At 46.2% G+C, this 22425-nt stretch overlaps 1 protein-coding gene across 2 annotated transcripts in view; it reads right to left on the bottom strand.

Moving 5' to 3' along the window:
* The window catches only part of LOC114710668 (sine oculis binding protein homolog), a 167307-nt gene that overhangs the window by 62331 nt on the left and 82551 nt on the right, over window positions 1-22425 (bottom strand). The window contains exon 5 of one of the 2 annotated variants that reach the window (XM_028894920.2): window positions 7269-7364. The exons of the other annotated variant lie outside the window; for it this stretch is intronic. Coding sequence (XP_028750753.1) covers window positions 7269-7364 — 96 coding nt within the window. The remainder of the gene's footprint in view (window positions 1-7268; window positions 7365-22425) is intronic. 2 annotated transcript variants of the gene reach the window in all.

Raw genomic sequence — 22425 nt, 5'->3', positions numbered from 1 at the left:
GAGCAGCTAAGAACAGGCTAGGGATCTAAACAGAATTCTGTATGGAAGAAATAAAAATGGCTAAGGAACACCCCAAGAAGTGCCTGCCCGTCATCCTTAGCAATTAGGGAAACATGAATTAAGACAGTTTTGAGATTTCATCTCAGCCCAGTCAGAATGGAGGAGATTAACAGAACAATTGACAACACACCCTGGCAAGGCTGTGGAGAAAGAGAAAACACTCACTCACTGTTCATGGGAATGCAAATGGGTGCAGCCACTCGGGAAATCAGTATGGAAAATCCACAGGAAAAAATAAAAGTAAAAACAAATCTACCATATGACCCAGACATCCCACCCCTTCACACATGCCGGAGGACTCCCATCCCACCCACAGATACCTGCTCAGTCATGTTCATGGCTGCCCTAGTCACAACAGCTAGGAAATGGAAGCAGCCTAAATGTCCTGGCAGATGAAGGCACAATGAAAAGGCAATACACATACCCAATGAAATACAGCTCAGCTGTAAAGAAAAATGAAATCATGACATTTGCAGGTAAATAGATGGGCATAGAAGAGATTATGCTGAATGAGGTAACACAGACCCAGAAAGACAAACATCACATGCTCTCTCACATCCGTGGATCCCAGCTCCAAATCCTCAGATGTGAATATACAACACAGAGTAACCACAGCGACCAGGGACCACAGGCAGGGTTGGGCAGACTAGCAGGAGACGGTAATACAAAGGGGAAAATGGAAAAGATGGGGGAGGGGTTCCATCTGAGAAGGAGGGAGGGGAGTCAGTATGGAAGAAGGAGGGATGAGGGACAAATACAAGTGTTGTTTGATAAAGCCTCAAGGAATCTGTGGTGGCGTGGCACTCACCTTTAATCCCAACACTTGGGAGGCAGAGCCAGGCGGATCTCTGTGAGTTCGAGGCCAGCCTGGTCTACAGAGTGAGTTCCAGGTCAGGCACCATAACTACACAGAGAAACCCTGTCTCGGGGAAAAAAAATAAAAGCCTCAGGGAATCATATTAGTTTATATTTACTTAAAATTATACACAGTGCATACAAGTGAGTATACAAACTCATGTGCACACACATGCAGACACACATCCATCAATGCATGTGTGCACGCGCGCACCCCCCCCACCCACACACACACACACACACGCTGAAGGAAGTTAAGCCACTTGGGCTGACAATTCCCTCTACAAGAACCATAAACCTAACAAAACTGCTGTGCCAGGCACAAGAAGCTCTCTTCTGCAGCTGGTCAGGCTAGTCCAGGGGACCCCCAAACCATACAGGACTGTCAGCGTAGCTCTAGGCTGCCTCTTAGGGCTTGCAGGTGAGTCCCTATTGCTGAAAACGCGGCGCACTTAGTGCACAGGACTTGGATGATTTGAGATAGATCTGACCTGAAAGTCCCTTTCCTGTGGTCAAGCATCCATGGTTCTAGAAAAAACTACGGAAGCTGTGAAGGGAGGGAGGTAATAGTCCTACCCGGCTGCAACACCTATGAACCACAAAGTGACCAGCATGGCAAGATATCATCTGTGAAGATGCAATAAGTGGAACTCACGTGTTGGCCGTAACCAAGAGCTATCTAACTGGGCTTAAGCTCCTCTCAACAGGAGGGGAGCCATGCTTAGTACTGGAATCCTAAGCCAGTTTCTCTGGGCTAGTGAGGCCACGGACCTTAGAAAAGAATCCACTCCCTCCACTCGGTAGATCAGCAGAATGCTTTGCTACATTCTATATCTCATCCTTCCACACAGGCCAGTGAGCTGCCACCCTCAGCAGAGAGGCCTCTCTTTGCAGCAGATGGAGACCATCATAGCAAACCACACCAGGACACATGGCAAAGATCAGTGGACTGTGAAGAGCCCAGCCCCAACCTATGCATCGACATCACAGGGCCTGCATCCAGGGTTCAGGGCTCATTGAGGAAGACGGGGTAGCAGGGTTGCAGGAGCCGGAATACCAAGAAATCCACCATGAAACAGTCTCTCCTAGAAGTGGCTGCATTGACAAGACGGGGGCATCGGTTATAGCAATGTTTTAACGTCAAATCTTTATGTGGACGTTTTAACATGGATGTTTTCACAGTGCCCCATCCCTAGACAAAGAGCCACAGGAAACCAGTGACTGCCAGGCGAGGAGAATTAGCCTCTCTCAGGGATGAGCTCCTCATTGGTTGTCCAATGCAGAGTGACCGTAGCCAGCCCTGAAACCACATGCACACAAACAACAAACAGAGACACGGTTTTGTGTGTGTGTGTGTGTGTGTGTGTGTGTGCGCGCGTGCGCGCGCGTGCGCGCGCATTTATAACAATAATCATCAAAGCAAAAAGAGACTGTCAGTTTGAGGGGAAGCATGAGAGAGGTTGGAGGGGATACCTGAGGAGGGCTAGAGGGAGGAATGGGGGGGGAGAAAGCAATGTAATTCTACTTCAATTAAAATATAATAATAATAATAATATATAATAATAATAATAATAAATAACAAATAATGGGCTATCAAGCGCAAGATTAGCCTCTAGCTGATGAGTGTTTGCACTGGGGAAATGCACATGGGGTACATGATAATTCCTATAATTTTGAACATTAGAAACTTCCCATAGTAATTTTTAATCTATAGAAAGACTAGGAATTTTCATGAAGTAGAATCCATAGGACTGGTCATGGATGAGGACTCTTCACAGACCTGCCCATCTGCCTTCTCCTTAGTCTTCAGGTTCTCCATACTTGGCAGCTGAGATGCTACTCAGGCTCCAGGGGACATGGCCTGCACTCTCCTACCATCCAGTCTTCCTTCTGCTCCTTCCCTCCCCCACCAGTTTCTATCACCAATGGCCACCTGTAGCGAGGCCTAGACGGGCTGCATGTGACAAGAATTTCATTCTCTTTCACACACGGGAACTTTGCTAGTACTTTTCCAGGACATGGCTTACCATGCAATGGCAACAACCAAGATGATAAGAAGAGTCACAGTTGCATAGCTAATCTTAGTGACAACAGGGACCTTCAATACACCATTGTGTCGTCTTTACAACACCCCGCCCCCAGGCTTTACAGACGAAGACTGTAAACTCAGAGAGGCCCAAGAGATAAAATCCTGAGTCCACTGTGATGTCATATGTACTTTATGCCTTTGGATCTATGGGGCACACTTGACTGTTTTACCCAAGAATCCATATACTTAATGGCTACCATGCTGGGTATACCTGGCTCTACTCAACAGTGCGTTCGCCCCTTGGGGCAGGGACGCTATCTTTTTCCTGTTCCATGTCTCTCTCTGCTCTGCTTGTCTAGTACAATGCATGGAGGATACCTGTGAGCCGAACGCTGCTCTGACACAGGCATTTCTGAAGCTGGAGAATGACATGCCCACATCTTCTAACCCACCTGCCTGCCTCCCAAAGGAACTGAGGTGGAGCCATCCGCTCTCCTCCCCATCATCTCTGTTTAGGAGGCCTCCACACTAAAATAGTTTTCCTCTTCTCCCTCCCCTGGCATTGTAAGTGACCAGAAAGAATTCTTTCCCATGCTATTTTTATTTGGCTGCCCAGCTGTGGGCTCCCTCCCTCTCCTTCTCCACAGCCCTCACCCTTCCAGCTGGAGGGAGCCATAGAGATCCAGACTCTGGGTGATGATTCTGGAAGCTGAAGCCAGGTTGGACAAGCTTATTTTCCCTACACGTCCTTCTCAGGGCTCCCTACTTCCTACCCTCGCTCGCTTTCTAACCTGTAATCCCAGCTCTGGGGAGGCTCACCGGTCAACAGCCTGGCCTAAACAAGCGCGCGCGCGCGCGCGCGCGCACACACACACACACACACACACACACACACACACACACACACACCGGGATGTCAATTCCATTGTCCCCATTCCCTTCTCCAAGCTTTTCAACAACTTCTAGTTGTTGGTCTTTCCCTTCCCGGGCCCAATTTTACGTTCTATTTCTACAAGATTTTCACCCAGCCAGTTCTTGGGAACTAACAAAAAACTGGCTAATGAGAAAATATGAACTCAACATATCCTTAAGGATTTCCTCTCACCTTGGCTCCCACAGTCCACCCCCTGAGCAGGGATTTCATTAGGGGAGACGAGAAACCTTGCAGTCTCAAGCTTATTTCTCCAGGAGAAACTCAATGACTGCCAATGGAGTTGGAACTTGGAGCAAGTGCTGGTCGCCATGGCGCGCTCTGACTGTCCTCCCGTCCCAGTTCTGGAATGCTGTGCTGCTGTTGTGTCAAGACGACACACATCACCCACACTATCTTTTACTGAAAGTTGTCTTCTTTGGTCATGGTTTGATTATGTAACAAAGCTCCCTTTTACACACACACACACACACACACACACACACACACACACACACACACCTGTCTGTAAAGAGCAAAGTGGCCACATTGAACTGTGGCCCATCACATAGGACTTGTTTATCTAATCATTGGTCTTTCTACCCTTGCATTTTCTTTCTTTCTTTCTTTCTTTCTTTCTTTCTTTCTTCCTTCCTTCCTTCCTTTCTTTCTTTCTTTCTTTTTTTTTTTTTTTTTGTTTGTTTGTTTTTCGAGACAGGGTTTTTCTGTGAAGTTTTGGTGCCTGTCCTGGAACTCGCTTTGTAGGCCAAGCTGGCCTTGAACTCATAGAGATCCACCTGCCTCTGCCTCCCGAGTGCTGGGATTAAAGGCGTGCGACACCACCGCCCGCTGCATTTTCTAAATTAATTTAAAAACCATGAGGAAACTACTATGTTACCACCAAAGAAAGAACCTTGGCCACCACCAAGCTAATGATCTAGTCATGTGGGCAGTACATTAGTGTGAAGGCACACCTCACATTTTGGGAATTAAATGGGAAAATCAATACTCCGCAGGAACTCCACAATGGCACAGCAGAATCCACTAGAGCCAATGCTTTCTTTGTTGGTGCCCTCCGACTGCACACACTTGTGTTTTCCAGGCATCGATTTTACTTTGCTTTTTTTTTTTTTTTTGTAAGTTATTCAATATTCCTGCCTCTTCCAAGAAGTGTGGGCGAGGGGAGGGGTACAGAGACAGTCAACCATCAATAATACAGAGTCAATGTCCTGTCTACCTGGCCTCAACCCTGTTCTGTCAGTTCCTGTGGCCCATGGGACAAGCCTTCCATCTGGGAACTCCGAAGACCTCTGTACCCTCAGGACTTTTCTCCCTCTCCCAACCGGCTGCTTGCTGGGGCTGCAGTTAGCCATGGAAGAAGATGCCAGAAGCACCCTTAAGCTAAAAAGGCACTTTGGAGTAGAGTTTGCAACCCTCCCCACCAGATTCCTTAAAAATCACCTCGGAACTGCAGTAAGAAAACTCCAAGGAACTCCCATTTCTCTCTTAAAAATGAACAATTCTTTTGCAAAGAAGCGAAACCTCTCAGGCATTCACAACAGCAAACACACTGCTTTTCTTGCAGCTGGCAAAATGTGTGTGTGTGTGTGTGTGTGTGTGTGTGTGTGTGTGTGTACTTTTAAATTTCTCCTTAGAGAAATAAGCTTACTTGTGTCTTCTTCTTCTTTTTAATCACAGGAAAGTATATTGAACAAAACAAAGCATTTCTGACAATGACTGCATTACCATGAAGATTGTACCAAGCCTCTCAAAACTACTGCCGACACAGTACTGCTGCAAGCATTAATTTCCTCTAGAGGTATCTGGAGACAATGTTCACATTAAAACGAAATTCCTCCAGTATACACTCAAGCACATTTACTTTTCCAATACATAGTGGGGAGTTAAGTATGGTATATAGGTCTTCACAACCCTTGTAAAAAGGAGCAAGCCACCTCTGAAAGCATTCTGATACCAAAGCATGATAAATGCCACCACCCCACCATCCCAGGTGTGAGTAACTGCAGTTACCAAGAGAGCATTAAAAAACCAAGAGCAAAGGGCTTCCTGTGTAATAGGTAATGCTACTGCAGACCAGGGCGTTTAAGAGCCCTCAAATAAAAGATCGGGTGAGTTAAATTCTCATGTGAACAGTTGCATTTCTGAGCAGCAAGTCTGCCTGCAGGTTGGTTGGTCAAGGACGCTGCACACACAGGCTGGGTGGAGCTGCCGTGATGGTGCTGCTGAGCTGCATGGAAGAGGTTCTCGCTGTCAGCATGCAGCTGCCGCCCCTGCCATGGGGAGGCCTGCATGTCTTCACTCTTCTCCTGCGCTCTGGCCACTTTGTTTCTAATGAACAGTTAGTATCTGAGCCAAATCCAAAGGCTGTTGTTACACGTGGGAATTCCTAAGGCAGAGACCTGGCAAAGCTCTACTCTATTTGGCCAAAAATCCAAACAGGAATTAAACTACCTCAAAATGTAACAGCTGAGCATCTTCATTTTCCTCCCCTGCTTTCATTTAGCTGGAGCAAATGTTTTTGCTTTAATGCAATCGAAAAGAAAAGAACATTGAGGGGCAACAGGCTAGATCCTTCATAGAGCTTCATTTTCTAAAGCAGTGTTTGATTCTCTAAATAAATGACAATTCATTCTCTGTTTACTTTAGGTAAACAGAAAATGCATTGCCGAGCACTCGTTTTCAAAAGCTAATCAAGAATGTTAGGTCCCAACAGATTCATTTAATAGAAATATAATAGGCATTCCTGCTTGCTTTTCATCTTGTCTCGCGGTAAATGCTAAACTGAACAGCAAATTAACCTTGCATTGGAACCCAGTTTCATCACAGCTGATGTCCCCTCTCTCCTGACAGTAAACACCCCCCACCCCCCCTCCACCCCCCCCACCCTGTCACTACTGACTCCTGCAGGGGAGAGACTGTGGGGTTGGCAAGAGTGTGGAGGGATACTTGAATCCTAAAGGGGGTGCTGTGTGTCAAACGGACTATCTTTCCTAGTCAAACCCAGCCACTGTTGTCTGCTACAAAAGCACACATTTAGGGCGTAGGAGGGAGGGGTGGGGTGGGGTGGGGTTTTCTCCAAGCTCCATGTATCAAAGTTATATTTTTAACTTTACTAGCCATTCTCCAAGCGACTGCTTATAAACTACAATACAAAACAAGCTAATAAAGACAGGGCCATTCAAGCTCTAAAATCAGATATAAAAGATTTGCAAACAACTTGAGATCTTATAATTAATATGCAGTGATATCAGAATTAGCACTTAGAACTCTACACAGAAAAATATAATATTTCATAAATTATGTAATCAAGAACAAACCCTCGCAAAAAAAAAAAAACTGTTTTCACTGTGCTAAAGTAACATTCTAGACTTGTCGTAAGTATGTTATTCTTACAAGTAGTTCGCAGTTATTCTTGAAGGCAAGCCTTGGAGTTTCCTTAGCAAAGTGCTGCTGGGGGAAAGTTTCAGCACGTCCATCTTCATCTCTAGCCTGAAGGGAAATATAATGGCCTATTTAGGGACTTACAAATCATGGAAGAAAAAAAAAAGCTAAAAGCATAACAGCTTAGATCATTAAACAAACGGGAATCCAGAAATAACAACATTATTAAGAAGTTTGTTTAAATACGCAGTATGCCTTTCAGATATCAGAATTTGAGTTCTGTTTTTCTTTACATTGTTTAGTTTGAACATGCAAATTCATCGTGGTGTCCCAGTTCAAACGACACGAAGCAAACCAAAATCAGCTCGTTTTGTCGGCCATCGCCACCACTCGAGTGTCGCAGTGACGTGGTGGCAGGAGTCTTTGCACAATCAGGACTGTGTGACATACATACGTGTTTAAACGTTTCGGCATGCTTAAGCAATCTCCAGATAATGCACTTTTAAGAAATTCTAATAGCAAGGCCATAAGAAAAGCAATTTGCATAGTTATATTTTGAACTGTAATACTATTAGAGATAAATTGCTTCCCCTCGATTTTTAAATAAAGATCCTAAAGGATCGATGATCTCATAAGAACAATAATTCTTCAATCAAATGCAGTAAAAAAAAATAGATTTAATTCAGAAGCTGCGTTAAAAGTCACTGGTTATTTTGATCTACGCTGTCAATTAAGAAAGCTGCCGTTTCAACAGAGGCATTAGCATTATTATCCGTCAGCAACACCATTGTGGTCCTCTCTTCCTAATCGCCATTGGTTTCTGGTTTGGAGCTGGTGTGAGGGAGAGGTGGGTGAAAGGGGCGTGTCCGAAGCACACTCATTCATCCATTCATCGGGTGACACTTGCACTGGGCAGCTCTCACTCCCCTTAGCCCTACCTGCTCCTCTCTCTCTCTCTCTCTCTCTCTCTCTCTCTCTCTTTCTCTCTCTCTCTCTCTCCTGGCCTCCTGAAATCTACAGCTGAGCTTGCCTCCCTCACATATGGCTTGCATATAATTATGCATATCCCATTTTGCACTGCATTAAAATGATGAGCTCCTGGCTCCCTGCCAGCTGATTTTTAAAGGCCCCAATGAGGTAGGAAAAAGGAGGAAAACACAGGGAGAGCCGCGCAGGAAGCAGCAGGTAGCTCTGTCTGCCGTCTCTTTAGATAAAATGTATGTCTGGCACCAAGGGAACAGCTGAGAACTACCTGTTGTGATATATGGGGGGGGGGGGGGCGTGAGCAGGGCTGGTGACACAGCAGTGACAATGCTTACGTACTATTTCCCTGACAGAGCGGAATCTGACCTGACAAGTGTCACTTGGAGCTCCCCAGCTACGCTGTAGACTGCCATTGAAAAAGGAATCCACACTCTGCACATCTGAAAATTGTATAGCTTGTATTTCATCAAGGGTTTCTGCTACTCGTCGTGAGGGTTCTAGGTGGGACCGGGAGGGTCAGGGGCGGCTGGTTGATGACAAGTCTGTGTGGAAAGAGATTGCTCTGTTGGGGTTTCATTTTTGAGGTCTCTTGTTTTATGACCGTCTCTGTAATGGGGTGCCTTTCCATTATGCCGTTATCACCTCTAAAACCAGGGTCAAATTAAAATGTGTTCTAGGGTAGGCTGTATGTGGCAGAGAAAGGAGCGAGCACCGTGTCCTGTGGCTGAACAGTCAACTGAAGCCAATGATGCTCCTGCCCAGCGTCAGAACGCCTCTGCAGTGACAGTGCAGTCACAGTGCAGGCTGATGGACCGCAGAGGGGATGCATTTCAAACCCCAACAGGTAGAGGCAGCCGTGAGGACACAGACCAAGGGCAGCTGGAAGAAGGCTTTGAGATGCCTATGGGTGGCAACAACATTAACTGCTTTATAGCAGAATTCTATGTGTCTGTGTGAGGAACAGACCTCTAACGGAAGGAACCACATTTGTTTCCAGTGACGCTGCCATGTCCAGTGACTTACTTTTCACCGATGAAAAATAACACCTACCTGGATAATAACTGGACCCTATCATAAACAACTAAAGAAAATACCATCTCAAAGTATGTCTTGCTTGGTGGTGGATTTATTATATTCCTGATGCACTGTGATACATATGCTCAGAAGCCCAATTTGCATATCGTTTACAAGGGCTACTATTTACATATGTATGTCTATATTCAATATATATGTATCTTGTGTATAAATATTCATAAGGTGGAATATGTTTATTATGCATGTACTATGTATACACATTCATACACACCAGATGCCTAGGGATATTTTCAACATAAGTGACAAAAATACATTCATTCCACTTACATGCAAGGTGCTCACAATACTTTTTATGTGTTCAGGGGACAAACGTACCCCATTATCTAAGATTTGACTGTGTTTTATAGGTTTCATATCAAGCCTTATCATTAGGAGGTTTTGTTAAGCAGAGGATGGGGGACACCGGGAAACAAAGGGAAGCCAGATAAAGGGATCTCCATTGATCCTTGTGTTTACCCCCATAGCTCCCTCGGACACTCAGCCTGACTCCAGAGTCCAAGAAATGCTATCCTCCAGCTCAACTGAGATGGCTTAGTGGACAAGGCATTTATGCCTTGGGGCATGCCCTCCTTAGCCCAGAGGTTAAGCCTGGGGACCTGATTCAATCCCTGGGACCCATATGGTAGAAGGAGAGAACTGACTCCCAGGTTGTCCTCTGACCTCCACACATGCACCACAGCAAGGCGCCAGTACATGTGTATGCACACATACAAATAAATAAATAAATGATATGAAAAAGAAAAGAAATAATCCCGTTGTCTAGCCATTTCCTGTGTTTCCACCTATGGCCCAGAGTGGAGAGTCCAAGGACTCTAGAGCTATCAATCACCCTGGCATCCGTGTGCATGTGTGCCCTGACACACACCTCTCACCAAAGCAACTCACTTGCATTATGAAGTTTTAAAATGAAATTTTAAATCATTCCTAAGTGGAATTAAGTGCATTCAACTAGGCGTAACCCTCTACCCTGGTTGTGTGTTAGAACCACCTTGGGTAGGTTGCTTCCTGTCTGTTTGATTCTTCTCCTTTTCCACAATTCTAATTTAATTGGTCCAGTGTAGGGCTCAGAGTGCAGTTCTTTGTGAATTCATAAAAAAAACAAAACCAAACAATAAAAAGCTCTCAGATGGCAGCAATGTACAAACAGAGCTAAGAACCTCTGGACTAAGGAGGGCATCCCCAGGCATTGAAAGGACACCGAGCTGCTGTGCAAGGCTCAGCAGATGTGGCCCGGAGAGGGGTCTTACTCTAAAGGGTGAGAGGTCAGGGGACCAGCTGCCATGTCGGCAAAATTTCATGTTTGTCCAGGTTTGCCTCTTGGTTTCTAATAAGCAAAGAGACCTGGAGAGCCTTTCACTTCCTGGTAAATGCCTTCCTCCACCTCTCCAGCCAAGAGCAGTGCTTACACTTCATTCTCTCTTAACTTGACTTCCGTCGCCCCAACAAGGGTGCAGTTTTGTAGTGGGCAAGGCAGAGTTGGGTCTCCCATTACGATCTTGGACCATTGTCTAGTCAACAGTCTTCAAAAATTCTCACCATTCCCTGGCATCTTGGGGACAACGTCAGGGACTCCATGCAGCTCTACTAATCTCATGGGTAGATATATTTGAAGACATCTTAGAATCTCATATATTAGTGTCTGTGCCTTATTCTACACCTGCTCTATTTGGGTACCAGATAATGACAACGGTGAGGTACAGACTGGGGGAGCCAACTACCCCTGAGATGAGCATGTGGACACTGAAATCATCCTAAAGCAGCAGGTAACAACACAGAGCAGACAGACTTGCAGCCAGTATTATTATTGTTCTTAAATTCTCTACAAACAATACTCATCTAATCAGCAGTCAGGAGTAGACCACCCTACAGGTGGCTCTCAGCACCCACTGGGGCTGGGAGGACAGTGTGAATGTCTGACTTTGTTCTGGAGTGACAAGTTCTGAAATGAAAGAATGTCGTCGAGACACAGAATGATGGACTAACTCACTCCATGTGTCTTATTCCCAACAGTTTTCCTGTGACTAATGTGCTAGATATTTGTGCTACTAAAGGGGAACATAAGTGGGTAGCATTTTACTACAAGTGTGCCATAATAAAAGTGGCTGTCACGCCAAAGGTCCACTGTGGACCTACTACTCTAAGAAAGCTTCACATTTTGCTATAAAAGTGCTGTGGGATGGATGGTCTGTATGTCAAATGTGTGCTCTGATTGGTCAATAAATAAAACACTGATTGGCCAGTGGCCAGGCAGGAAGTATAGGCGGGACTAACAGAGAGGAAAATTGAGAGAACAGGAAGGCAGAGAGAAACACTGCCAGCCACCACCATGACAAGCCACATGTGAAGATGCCAGTAAGCCATGAGCCACGTGGCAAGGTATATATTTATGGAAATGGATTAATTTAAGCTATAAGAACAGCTAGCAAGAAGCCTGCCATGGCCATACAGTTTGTATGCAATATAAGTCTCTGTGTTTACTTGGTTGGGTCTGAGCGGCTATGGGACTGGCGGGTGACAGAGATTTGTCCTGACTATGGGCAAGGCAGGAAAACTCTAGCTACATAAAAGAAACAAAAGTAAAAAATCTTCACGAAAACTGTAAGGTTTCTACGTAGGGTTGTGCTTTAAAAAAAAAAAAAAAAAAAAAAAAGATTTGTTTTGGTTTTTAATTCTTTATGTGTGTGTGCACATTCTCACAGTGAGGCAGGTGCCTGCAGAGTCCAGAGGCCTCAGATGTCCCTGAAGCTGGAGTTAGAAGCAGCTGTGAGTGCCACCCCACCCCCCAATCACACACTCACACCTGGAACTAGAAGCAGCTGTGAGCTCCACATCCTCCGTCCCCCAACACACGCACATACTAAGATGCTGGAAATAAAACTCTGGTCATCTGCAAGAGCATGTGTCCTTCTAACTGCTGAGCTGCCTCCCAGCCCTGTTTCTGTTTTCTGAAATAAGGTTTTGCTATGTAGCTCATCCTGGCTTCAAACTCAAGATCCTCCTGCCTCAGCTTTTCAAGTGCTGGAATTACAGGTATGTGCCACCATGTTTGGCCTTACACATCTGTTTCCATGTTGCATTATTTAAATAAACACTAGATGTTGTAACTCTGGTTAATGACATGACTCTAGACTCCAAACCTTCTGCTTTAAACTACTCTTCGTTCACTTCTCTATGAATCACGACTTGTTTTATTTTGAATTTCCTCTGTAACAAATTTTACTTCTTTGAAAGAACTCCCTTCCTTCTTTGGGAAAAAGTCTTGGTGCAATGTTCACACTGAAGCAAAATCAGCATTTCCTTCTTTTGGATGGTGCCTTTAGAAAATATGGGAAATCCTAGAAACAACTGTGTTGGCCTACTTCAGACAAGAGAGATGTTTCTGCCTCGATGGACAGGTTAATGTCATTGCCATGAGTAGAAAAACAATGAAGCTTTGGAATTACACCTTCCCTTGGTGAATGGGAACTTATACTTCAGTGTCAATGTGTTGTCATTTATTTTGGAAACAAGAAAAGGTTTTGCCTGGAGTCAGAACTAGGGGGCAGAGAATGTGGCGGAGGTTCCAGATTCTTCCAGTGCCACAGCAGATGCGCCTGTCAGCCTACGCATGTGATGTTGGTACCAAACTTGGGAACATCAAAAATAGTACATCTCAAAGTTGTGGGAATAGGTTTTGAGATGAGGCATTATAGAGACAAAAGGGGAATGTTAGCTTTCTATTTTATAACTAATGTTTTGAACCAGAAGCAACAAAACTTTTTCAAATTCATAGTAAGCGAATGAGAACTCCACTTGGGGCGATTTTGTTTCCCTTTCTGATACCATGTGCTTATATATCAAGGGTGCTCAGAGGAACCGGCAGCTGTCACAGACTGCCTTCTATGGGACGATAAATGCCTTCATGAACAAAAGGTCAGCCGGTGCCTCTGTCCTGCAGGGGCAGACCCCCAGAGCTCTGCCCTGCGCTGCTGCCCTTGGCTGCAATGGCATAGGGAGGTCTCTCGGGTGGCTCCCTGCCCTCCCCTGAGTTACAGCTCAGCTGCTCCTATCTCAGTGGGCCAGTTCCTCCAAGCTAAATCCCCAGGTCCCTCAACTGTTTCTTGTCCTTTACCTTCATTTTCATGGGTAAAAACAGAATCCATCTCTCCTTTCCACTTCTGGAAAATTCTTACACATCATTGAGCCTTCTCAACTGCATTGCCTTATGGCTTCTGGGTCCTAACCTGGGGCCCAGAAGCACATGATTCAGTGGGGCCCCTGTGTGTTCAAACTGTGTTCCATTCAGCTGCAAATCTCCAGGGCGTAGTCGAGCACCCAGCATATTACAGGAGCTCTGTACATGACGGATGGAGTGAATGAATGGATTCCTACCCATCGACCACAGCTGTGGACACGCCGCTTTGCACTCCAGTCCTGATCCCCCGGAGCTCTCGCCTTGCCTGAGTTCGCTTGCCTCATATCCTGACCTCTCCCGCCTATTCCATGTGCTTCTGCCTAATGCCGGCCCCTTCTCCTCAGCAGGCTCTCAGCCCCACAGCAGGCCTTGTACCTGATTTGGAGGGCGACGCACAACCCTTCTGCTCCACTTCTCCCTCTGCTTCCCCTAGACTGAACCTCTGCTCCTTTCTGGCAATGTCTCACCCATAAACCCATTCCTAAAGCAGACTAGCCCACTAGGCACCCCCTTCCTTGGGTCCCATAGCGCACCTTTTCCTGGTGTCCCACGCCAGTCTGGGATGCCTCCTTTGTGCTCATCTTGAGACTCATGTCTTCTCCTGCTCATAAACTAATCTTTTCTAGTCCTTTGAGGGCAGAGACCACATATTATACATGAAGCCCTGGCCATGCTTAGATAACATATACCCTGTGTACCGGCTAGTTTTATGTCAACTTGACACAAAGTAAAGTCATCAGAGAGGAGGGAGCCTCGATTGAGAAAATGCTTCTGTAAAATCAGGCAGTATGCAAGCCTGTAAGCCATTTTCTTAATTAGTGATGGGAAGGACTCAGCCCTTTGTGGGTGGTGCCACCCCTGGGCTCATGGTCTTGAGTTCTAAAAGAAAGCAAGCCAGGTAAGACATGAGGAACAAGCACTCCTCCATGGCCTCCGCACCAGCTCCTGCTCCAGGTTCCTGCCCTGACTTCTACGATTAACGGTGATGTGGAAGTGTGAGCCAAATAAACCCTTTCCTCCCAAATTGCTTTGGTTAGGACGTTTCATCGCCCCAGTAGCAGCCCTGACTAGGACACCTGTAAATACAGTTCAAAAGGATTCATTAACCCCTGCTTGTGCATTAAGCCAACGTTCAGAAATATTTTGTTTTTCCTACTCGGAATTGCCTTTTGTACAAAGGTGATCTGTGCAATTGGAGTTGTGTGTCTGCATGCAGCTCTGACAGAGAGCTCTCTGGGGGACAGAACTCTTCTACCTGGCATCAGGCTCTCTGCACTGGACAGTCTCCAGCCATCCCCCAACCTCAGTCTCCAGACCCATGAACCCACTCAGTTCACTAATCACCGTGAGCATGCGGGAGACCTCCCCCATCATCCACTGGTAAAGAGAGTCTGTGTGTGTGTGTGTGGGGGGGGGTCCTATAATGGAGCTGTTTTACTTTGTTCTTTTAACAAAATGTATTTAAACTCCCAGTTAGCTGTTGACGGAAGGCGAAGCTGTTTCCCAGCATATCTCCCCCTAACTCTCCACGCTCCTCTGTTGGCAGCAGGCTGGCTCCCCCATGGCTCTCCAAGGTCCTCTGACAGCTTGCACACCTCTGATGGATGAGAAGGTCTTGTTTGCTGCAGTGATTTTTTTTTTAAAACTCCGTGCAAATCTTTATATATATCATAAATTTTTAATATCCAATTTGGAGTCTTCAAAGAATAATGGTAACAAATATGCAACATGAAGATAATGGGAATTGAATCATGTTTATGGTTTCCACGAGCATCTTAAAGATGTCAGGGCAGAACTGCTCAGAGCCATGAAAGCCCCCAGCTAGCTTGTGCCTGATTAATGGCTGCCCTTCTTGGGGGCCCTAAAGGGTTCCACAACAGTAACAGCAGCAGAGCCCACATCAGCCTGAAACACAGCTGCCCTGTGAACTAAGATACATCACGCTCGCCCCGGCACATTACAACAGCATGCTGCGCGATCGTCAGAGTGACTTCTAAGTGGTTCAGAAAACCTCTGTCTTTACTTTTCATTGTTAGATCCATTTTTTCCTTTATTGGACAGGTGAGCCTTCTGCACTTATCTTCACAGCTCTTTGTCAGACCACACGAATGCCTTTGTCTGGTAAGAACTGTTATTTCAAAATGTCCACAGGTAAGCCCCAGCATACAGCTAGTTCCTCTCCGCTGTTCTCCATTACAGCTGGGCCACCACCACACCCTGGCGGTTTCTGATTATTCCAGAACCTTAATCCACACTGGATTATCCCAGCTCCCTGACTGCTCCCCTCCCCCCCTCCTCCGCCCACTGCCTGCCTTTTGGCGTTTCCACCATCATTTGCATCTATTACCCAGGGACCTGTGAGGGGGAAACAAAAGACAGGCAAGCAGAAATGGTTCCGCTTTGCTACCGGCTGGCACCCACAAAACGCTTCAATAATTGGCCTCCTCGAGACGCGGCAGTGAGTCCCTTTATTCCCGCCCTCTCCAATCACTGGGCAGAAGGGGGCTGGGCACAATATCTGTGTGTGCAGACCTCGTGCTGGACCTGAGAGGTGGGATGAAATAGGAAACAGGCAAGGGCTGCAAGGAGACTCCGGGACCCCAGCTGCAAGGCTCCGAAATGATCTAGACCTTATAGAGGGGCATCATTATCCACAAGATGTCTCCCCCAGAAACAGCCTGGCCGAAAATGAGATTAGGAAGTTCACGACTAACCAGGTTAAGATACTGCTCTGGATGCTATCAGAGATTGCTAATAACAGCCACCATTTTTACTCTCTTCTGCAAACTCCAGGCTCTAGGCCAGTGTTCTCTCTCTATTAACATACTGAACACAGGTATTCATCACCCCCCCCACACACACACACACACAAAAGAAAACCCTAGCGACAGCCACTATTATTCTATTTTATTTATGAGGAAACTGAGGCAGCTTATGTGATTCATGAGTCATACAGCTAACAAATAGTAGAACCAGAATTCATACCCAGGCAGCCTGGCTCTCCAATCTATCTCCGTAAGACCCTGATTGATTACTTCTCCTGTACTATCAGCTAAAGATGTCCCTGTGGCCATGAATTGTGAACATCAGTGTCATTAAATGTGTGTGTGTGTGTGTGTGTGTGTGTGTGTGTGTGTGTGTGTGATTCTCATTATCCTTTTGTTTTGACTTCCCAGGATTGAATGAACCAAGGAAGTTAGGCAAGGGGGTGGTGGTGGTTTGATATAACAGAGGTGGGGTGGGTGTCGCCAAAGAATCCAGGAAAAGGGAGGTGAGGCTGTGTGTCAGCAGATCTCTGCACAGCCTGAGAAAAGGAACTTTACATTTGATTTTAAAAAAAAAAAATCTCTAAAGCAACTTCTTTATGCTCTTTTCAAGCAGGTTTCATTATTAATTATGGCACCGAGGTCCCTCAATACCAGAAGAGATATGTCTGTGGAACTCGATCGGCTATTGAGACTCTCTCAGAATTTCCTTTGTGAGTTTTTAAAGCCTCACCAGCATTAGGATATTACTGATTTTTAACCCTGCAAGTCATGCTGAGCAGACCACAAAGGGTGCTATGCCACCCAGTCTCACGCCTTCCTGGCACTGTGGCGCACGAGCACAGTGTATAACTGTGTGTAACTTGTAACTGTGACTTTGGTTAATATGACTCAGTTTACCAAGACACCGGTTACTCCTGGATAAAGTGGAGACACTGACAAAAACACTTGCTGAGAACTAAACTTAGTTTATGGTGATCCTTCATGGAGGTATGGCTGTGATTCAGAGAGCCAGAGGCCAAGTGCCAGCCTCTGCTCAATCCACACTGCCTCCCACCCCCAGGAGACAGATGTGGTGATGTGGGCAATGCAGGTGCACGACTAATTAGCTCAGTTGCTGGCAGAACAATGCAAGGGGCTGGAATTGTAGTTCTGGATGAGTTCACTTGCCCTGGGGCATGTTTACAGAACATATCCCTCATGGTACCCACCATGCCATGCCTGGGCAGTTGCCCCGCGAAGGGGCAATGGACACTGGAAAACATGTGAGAGGATCTGGGTGAGCCTCAGTGCTCGCGTCTCTGCTTCTGAAGAAACAGCTCGAGGGCATGCCTGTGTTTGCGGTCACAGGCAAGCCATGAGATGAATGAACGGTCTCTTCAAATTCACTCCTAATTCTGAGGTCAAGAGTGGTCAGTTCTGGACTCGTAGAAATACTTGTCAAAAGCATGATGTCACAACTATCTTTAGTGATAATGTCTCAGTACTCCCACTTACAACTTTTTTTTTTTTTCTCTCACCAAAGAAACTCCACCATTGGGGCATAGATAAGATAAAGTTAGCTCCGTCTTTTGGTTCTCCTAAGCTGAACCTCAGTCCACCATGGAACTACCAGAGAGCAGGCTTGCAGAAGCCCCGGGCTGTCGTCGGCCATCACACTCTTCTCTAGGAGCTGCTGTCCTCTCAGTGACCATCTGGACGCCATTGCCCCACCCTCAGCCTTGTCTGCACCCTGCCCATGGCCTACACTGGAATCTTCGTTCCGTATGCTTGGCCTGCCCAGAGTGTGCCATCCCCCTGTAGGTGTGGCCTTGATCCTGACATTCTGGGGCCTCACTATGGCCCACCCTGTCTCACTCTGATCACTGCTCTAGCCTGGGACATCTATTAATTATGTCCCCCAATACAATTCTTCTTAAAAACACAATTTCTTTGGGAAGAAATAGAGGATTACGTACTGCTCGTACAAACTTGCAATGGTCTGACCACCAAGACTAAAGCCAGGGCCAGAGTGAATCTCTGCCTTTGCTGTGCGTTGTGCACATAGACGTTCTGAGTACCGTGCAGGGATACTGTGATTTATGCCCGTGGATGCAGGAAAATGAGAAAGATGGGGTGGCACATCCATTGACTTTGCCCCCTGGGTCTTTCGGAGTGCAGAGTCCGGATGTCATTCCAAACATGCTGGTCTTCCTGACGGCTTCGGTTACGAGCCGTGTGCCCCTTGACCTGTTAACGGGGGTGTCACCAGGCTTAAAGAAGAAAAACCGCCTAAATTACCGTTCCATACTCAGCGCCAATCAACCTCGCAGAGGAGCTGACTTGTAAAGATGGCGGCGGCAGGACGCCATAAATAACGACCTCTGTTCAAATGACACTCTCTGGAGTCTTCATCTTAAGTCCCAGCCACTCTGCAGATGATGAATGGAGGTAATAAAAGTTGGGACTTTGGTGTGTTTAAGTAGGAGAGACTCATTTAGGCAGAATTTGACTGGGGCTTACAGACGGCTCCATCGAAGCCCACAGCTGATCATCAAGCCATGGTCCATTTTCAGAGGTCAAGTTTAAGTATTTCTTGCTTCTCTTTTATTATTATTATTATATTATTATTAATTTTATTTCAAGGAAGTACATTGTGATCAAAGTCTAAGCGAAGAAAGGTAAAGCAGTACCTGCATTTCCATATCCCTTTTGGGATAAACTGAGAATAACGCAGTGTGCTTCCGCCCAGCGGACAGCCAGCCCCTTCTGTTTGTTCCAGTCACTCAAAACTTTCGCAGGTCTCAGGACCCGAATATCTCAACTGCCCACGATCCCTTCTGATGTCATGCACCAGAAAGAGACTCTCAAGACTAGAGTCCACTGGGGAGCCACCACGTCCACCTCAGTGACAAGACATAAACGATACTCAATACAGTAGTTGCTTTGGCAATAATAATAGTATTTCACTGTTTTTCTGTGTCGGGCACCAGGCTGAGCCCCTTACGGACTGCAGCTCATTAAAGCGTCTCAAATCTTCACCTGGTTTATAACCCCACCACCTCCACATTGCCTGTGAGGAATCGGAAGTGACTTCACCAAGGCTCAAGTGCTCCAGAAGGCAAAGCAGGGTTGTAACCTGCGTTGGGTCAGCAGGCACGGGCTGCTGACTCCAGACAGGAACAGTCAGCAGAGCAGCAGAAGCTGCAGGCATTACTAGAAAGAGGGCAGAGACATGGATGGCTACCACGTCCCCCTGGAACCTTGCACGAGGGGGAAATCTTGCCTCTGTTTTTCCCTCGTCACAGTGAAGCTCTGATGCCCAGCAGAGCTCAAACAGAGCAGTAGCAGGGAAGTGACACTCATGAGGACGCTGAGGGACTCTGTGCCAGGCTAGAGGAGCAAGGACCACAAAAACAGGCCGAGCAGACCCAAGCTTCCGCCTCCAGGCTGGAAGGGACTGGCTTCTCCGGGTGCTCTGCCCTTGAGGATTGGGACACAAGGGAGGAGAGAGAGGGCAGGACGACAGGGGTGGTGCCAGGAGCGAGAAACCCTTCACGGAGCTGGGACAGAAGACAGCCTGAAGAGCTGAGGTTGGGGGCGTGGCCTGCTCTGGGGGCGGGGCCTGCTCTGGGGGCGGGGCCTGCTGTGAAAATCTCTTTCCCTTTCCTTTGCATAGGGCAGGATTCAAAGGTAAGAGTGCAAATCTATTCTCTCTAGAGAGATGAAGGCATGTTTTCAAAGATACCAGACTCCAGAGTGTAAACCTCTTCCTGTGATTCTTGGCTGATTGTGAAACAGAAAAAAAAAAAAAAAAACAAAAAAAAAAACTGGTTTGATTTGGAAAATAGTAAAAGAGGATTAAGGGTTACTGCTTGATAAAAATTGTTACTAATATGAGTTTTCCCTTATTAACAAAAGCAAGTAGAATTTACATGTAACCAAATGTCCTAGTACAATTGATTCCCATGCCCTAAGTGACGAGAGTCTCATAAGAATGTTTTAAATGGTCTTACAAACTATAATATGCACTACACTATATTTATACAGAACCACCAGATGTGACCGAACAGAAACCAGAGTCAGAGTCCTTACACAATGCTTTTCTCCCGCCTCTCCCCATTCATTCATTTTGTTACCATTATTGAGCATTGACTACGAGATCAGCAGTAGTAGGTAACAGGATAAGTAAGCACCTAAAATGAACTGTGTTCAGCTCACACATTCAACACACTTTAACTGCAACGAAAACAATAAAGCAAAAGATCCCTTGCTGAGGTTTATCATACACAATCTAAAGTGCACCTCTATCTTGTTTAAATTTTGGATTTTTAAATTATCATAATTTTTATATTAAGGCAACCTACCAAAGGCCAAGGATAAAGACATTCTCATAAGCGGAGTTAGGATCAAGTCAGAAGCAAATTCCTCAGAGGCAAGGATGACATGTGTGACTATGATGGCCATTCTTTATTATCAATTTGATTGGCCCAAGAATTTCCTTGGGCTGGGTGAGACACCACTGGGTGTGTCTGTGAGGGTGTTTAGGGTTAACTGAGGCAGGAAGACCCATCCTGAACGCGGGCATGACCATTGCAAGGGCTGGGCCCCAGGCGGAATGAAAGGGGGGAGGGGAAAAGTCAGTCCCATGCTGCATCCCCTGCTCAGATGTGAGTAACCTAGCACCTTTGAGCTGTCTCCTATTATGCCCTCTCCACTGTGATGGACTGAGCCTCCTCAAGCCATGAGTCTACACAGGTGCTTCCTCCCGGAAGCTGCTCTGGGTAAGACATTCTGCACAGCATCAAGAAAGGTAACTTGACTGGAATACTAGCATCGAAAAGTGATGAAGCTTATGTGATGTCAGCTCTGGAAGGGCGGAGGTGGGAACCCAAACCATGCCCCAGGGTAAACCACTCAATGGACGACAGTGACTTAAATGTCACACATCTGTCTTTTTTTTCCTAGAGAGGAAAAGATCAGCTGGCAGGAAGTAATGGGGATGTGCTGTCTTTGCTTACATTGAAATTTTGATTAAAATTTAAGTTGTGTGCAGCTGAAAGAGCATAATTAGCAACCAAAGGCAGATGCCCATCAGGAGCCACTGGCAAAGAGCCAAGGAGGTCTGGAAATGTGTGCACACATGCGCTAATCAGGATTCTAACCGGGCACACAGTGTGGCTGCAGTTCCCTTCTTCCACTAATTTTGTTCAAACTGGCCTTTACAGAAAAATTTTAAATGTATTCTCTCTCTCTCTCTCTCTCTCTCTCTCTCTCTCTCTCTCTCTCTCTCTCTCTCTCTCTGTGTGTGTGTGTGTGTGTGTGTGTGTGTCTGTCTGTCTGTCTGTCTGTCTGTCTGTCTGTGTGTGTGTAGGCCCATATGTTCATGTAGGTGCACATGTGCCACATCTTGTGTGTGGAAGTTCGAGGACAGCGCATGGGGTCAGCTCTCCTCCCACCACGTGGGTCCTGGGGATCAAGCTTGGTGGCAAGCACCTGACCCACTGAGCCATCCCGATGGCCCTCCCTTTCCCGTTCATCTCTTCTTGGGTGTTTCTTGTATATCATCTCCACCAACAAACAACATCCCTACCCTGCAGACAGTTCCCACATGAGCAGCCCAGGATTCCTGGGTATTGCTTGCTATTGGTCAAATTCTTCATCCTTCATGTTCAGCCAAAGAACTCAGCAAGACTTTGATATTAATCTTTGTGATTATCATTCACACCGATTCTCTTTATTCTGTATTTCCCATGTATTAAGATCTCCTTGTATAAGCATTGTCCCTAACCCAATAGCAGAGTGTGGCATCGTATCTGTGCTCGGCAGATCACGCTGTATGTATGTAAGTGGGATGCACACACACTGTAACTTCACATGCCTTTGCTAAGCCTTCTAGTCCCACCAACGACACCCAGGAATGGAGGAAACAAAGGAGGGTGTCCAGACACCCTGGCACTGTCACCTTTCTGTAGACTGTGTGGAAATTAGCAGAAGTGTTGTTTAAGCTGAGAGACAAGAAAGAACCCCTGTAGCGTTTATTGGGTCTTTATTCAGTTTAGAACTCAATTCAAAATCACTGTCTTTGCGGTTTGGAGTTTTAAAAAGTTATACCTTTATTTGTTTATTGGAGAGCGGTACATGCCATAGGTCAGAGGATAACTTGGCGGGG

The sequence above is a fragment of the Peromyscus leucopus genome, chromosome 8a (assembly GCF_004664715.2).
Source record: "Peromyscus leucopus breed LL Stock chromosome 8a, UCI_PerLeu_2.1, whole genome shotgun sequence".
Lineage (NCBI taxonomy): Eukaryota > Metazoa > Chordata > Mammalia > Rodentia > Cricetidae > Peromyscus > Peromyscus leucopus.
Note: the sequence above shows the minus strand (reverse complement) of the source record. Positions and strands in the feature narration are given on the sequence as shown.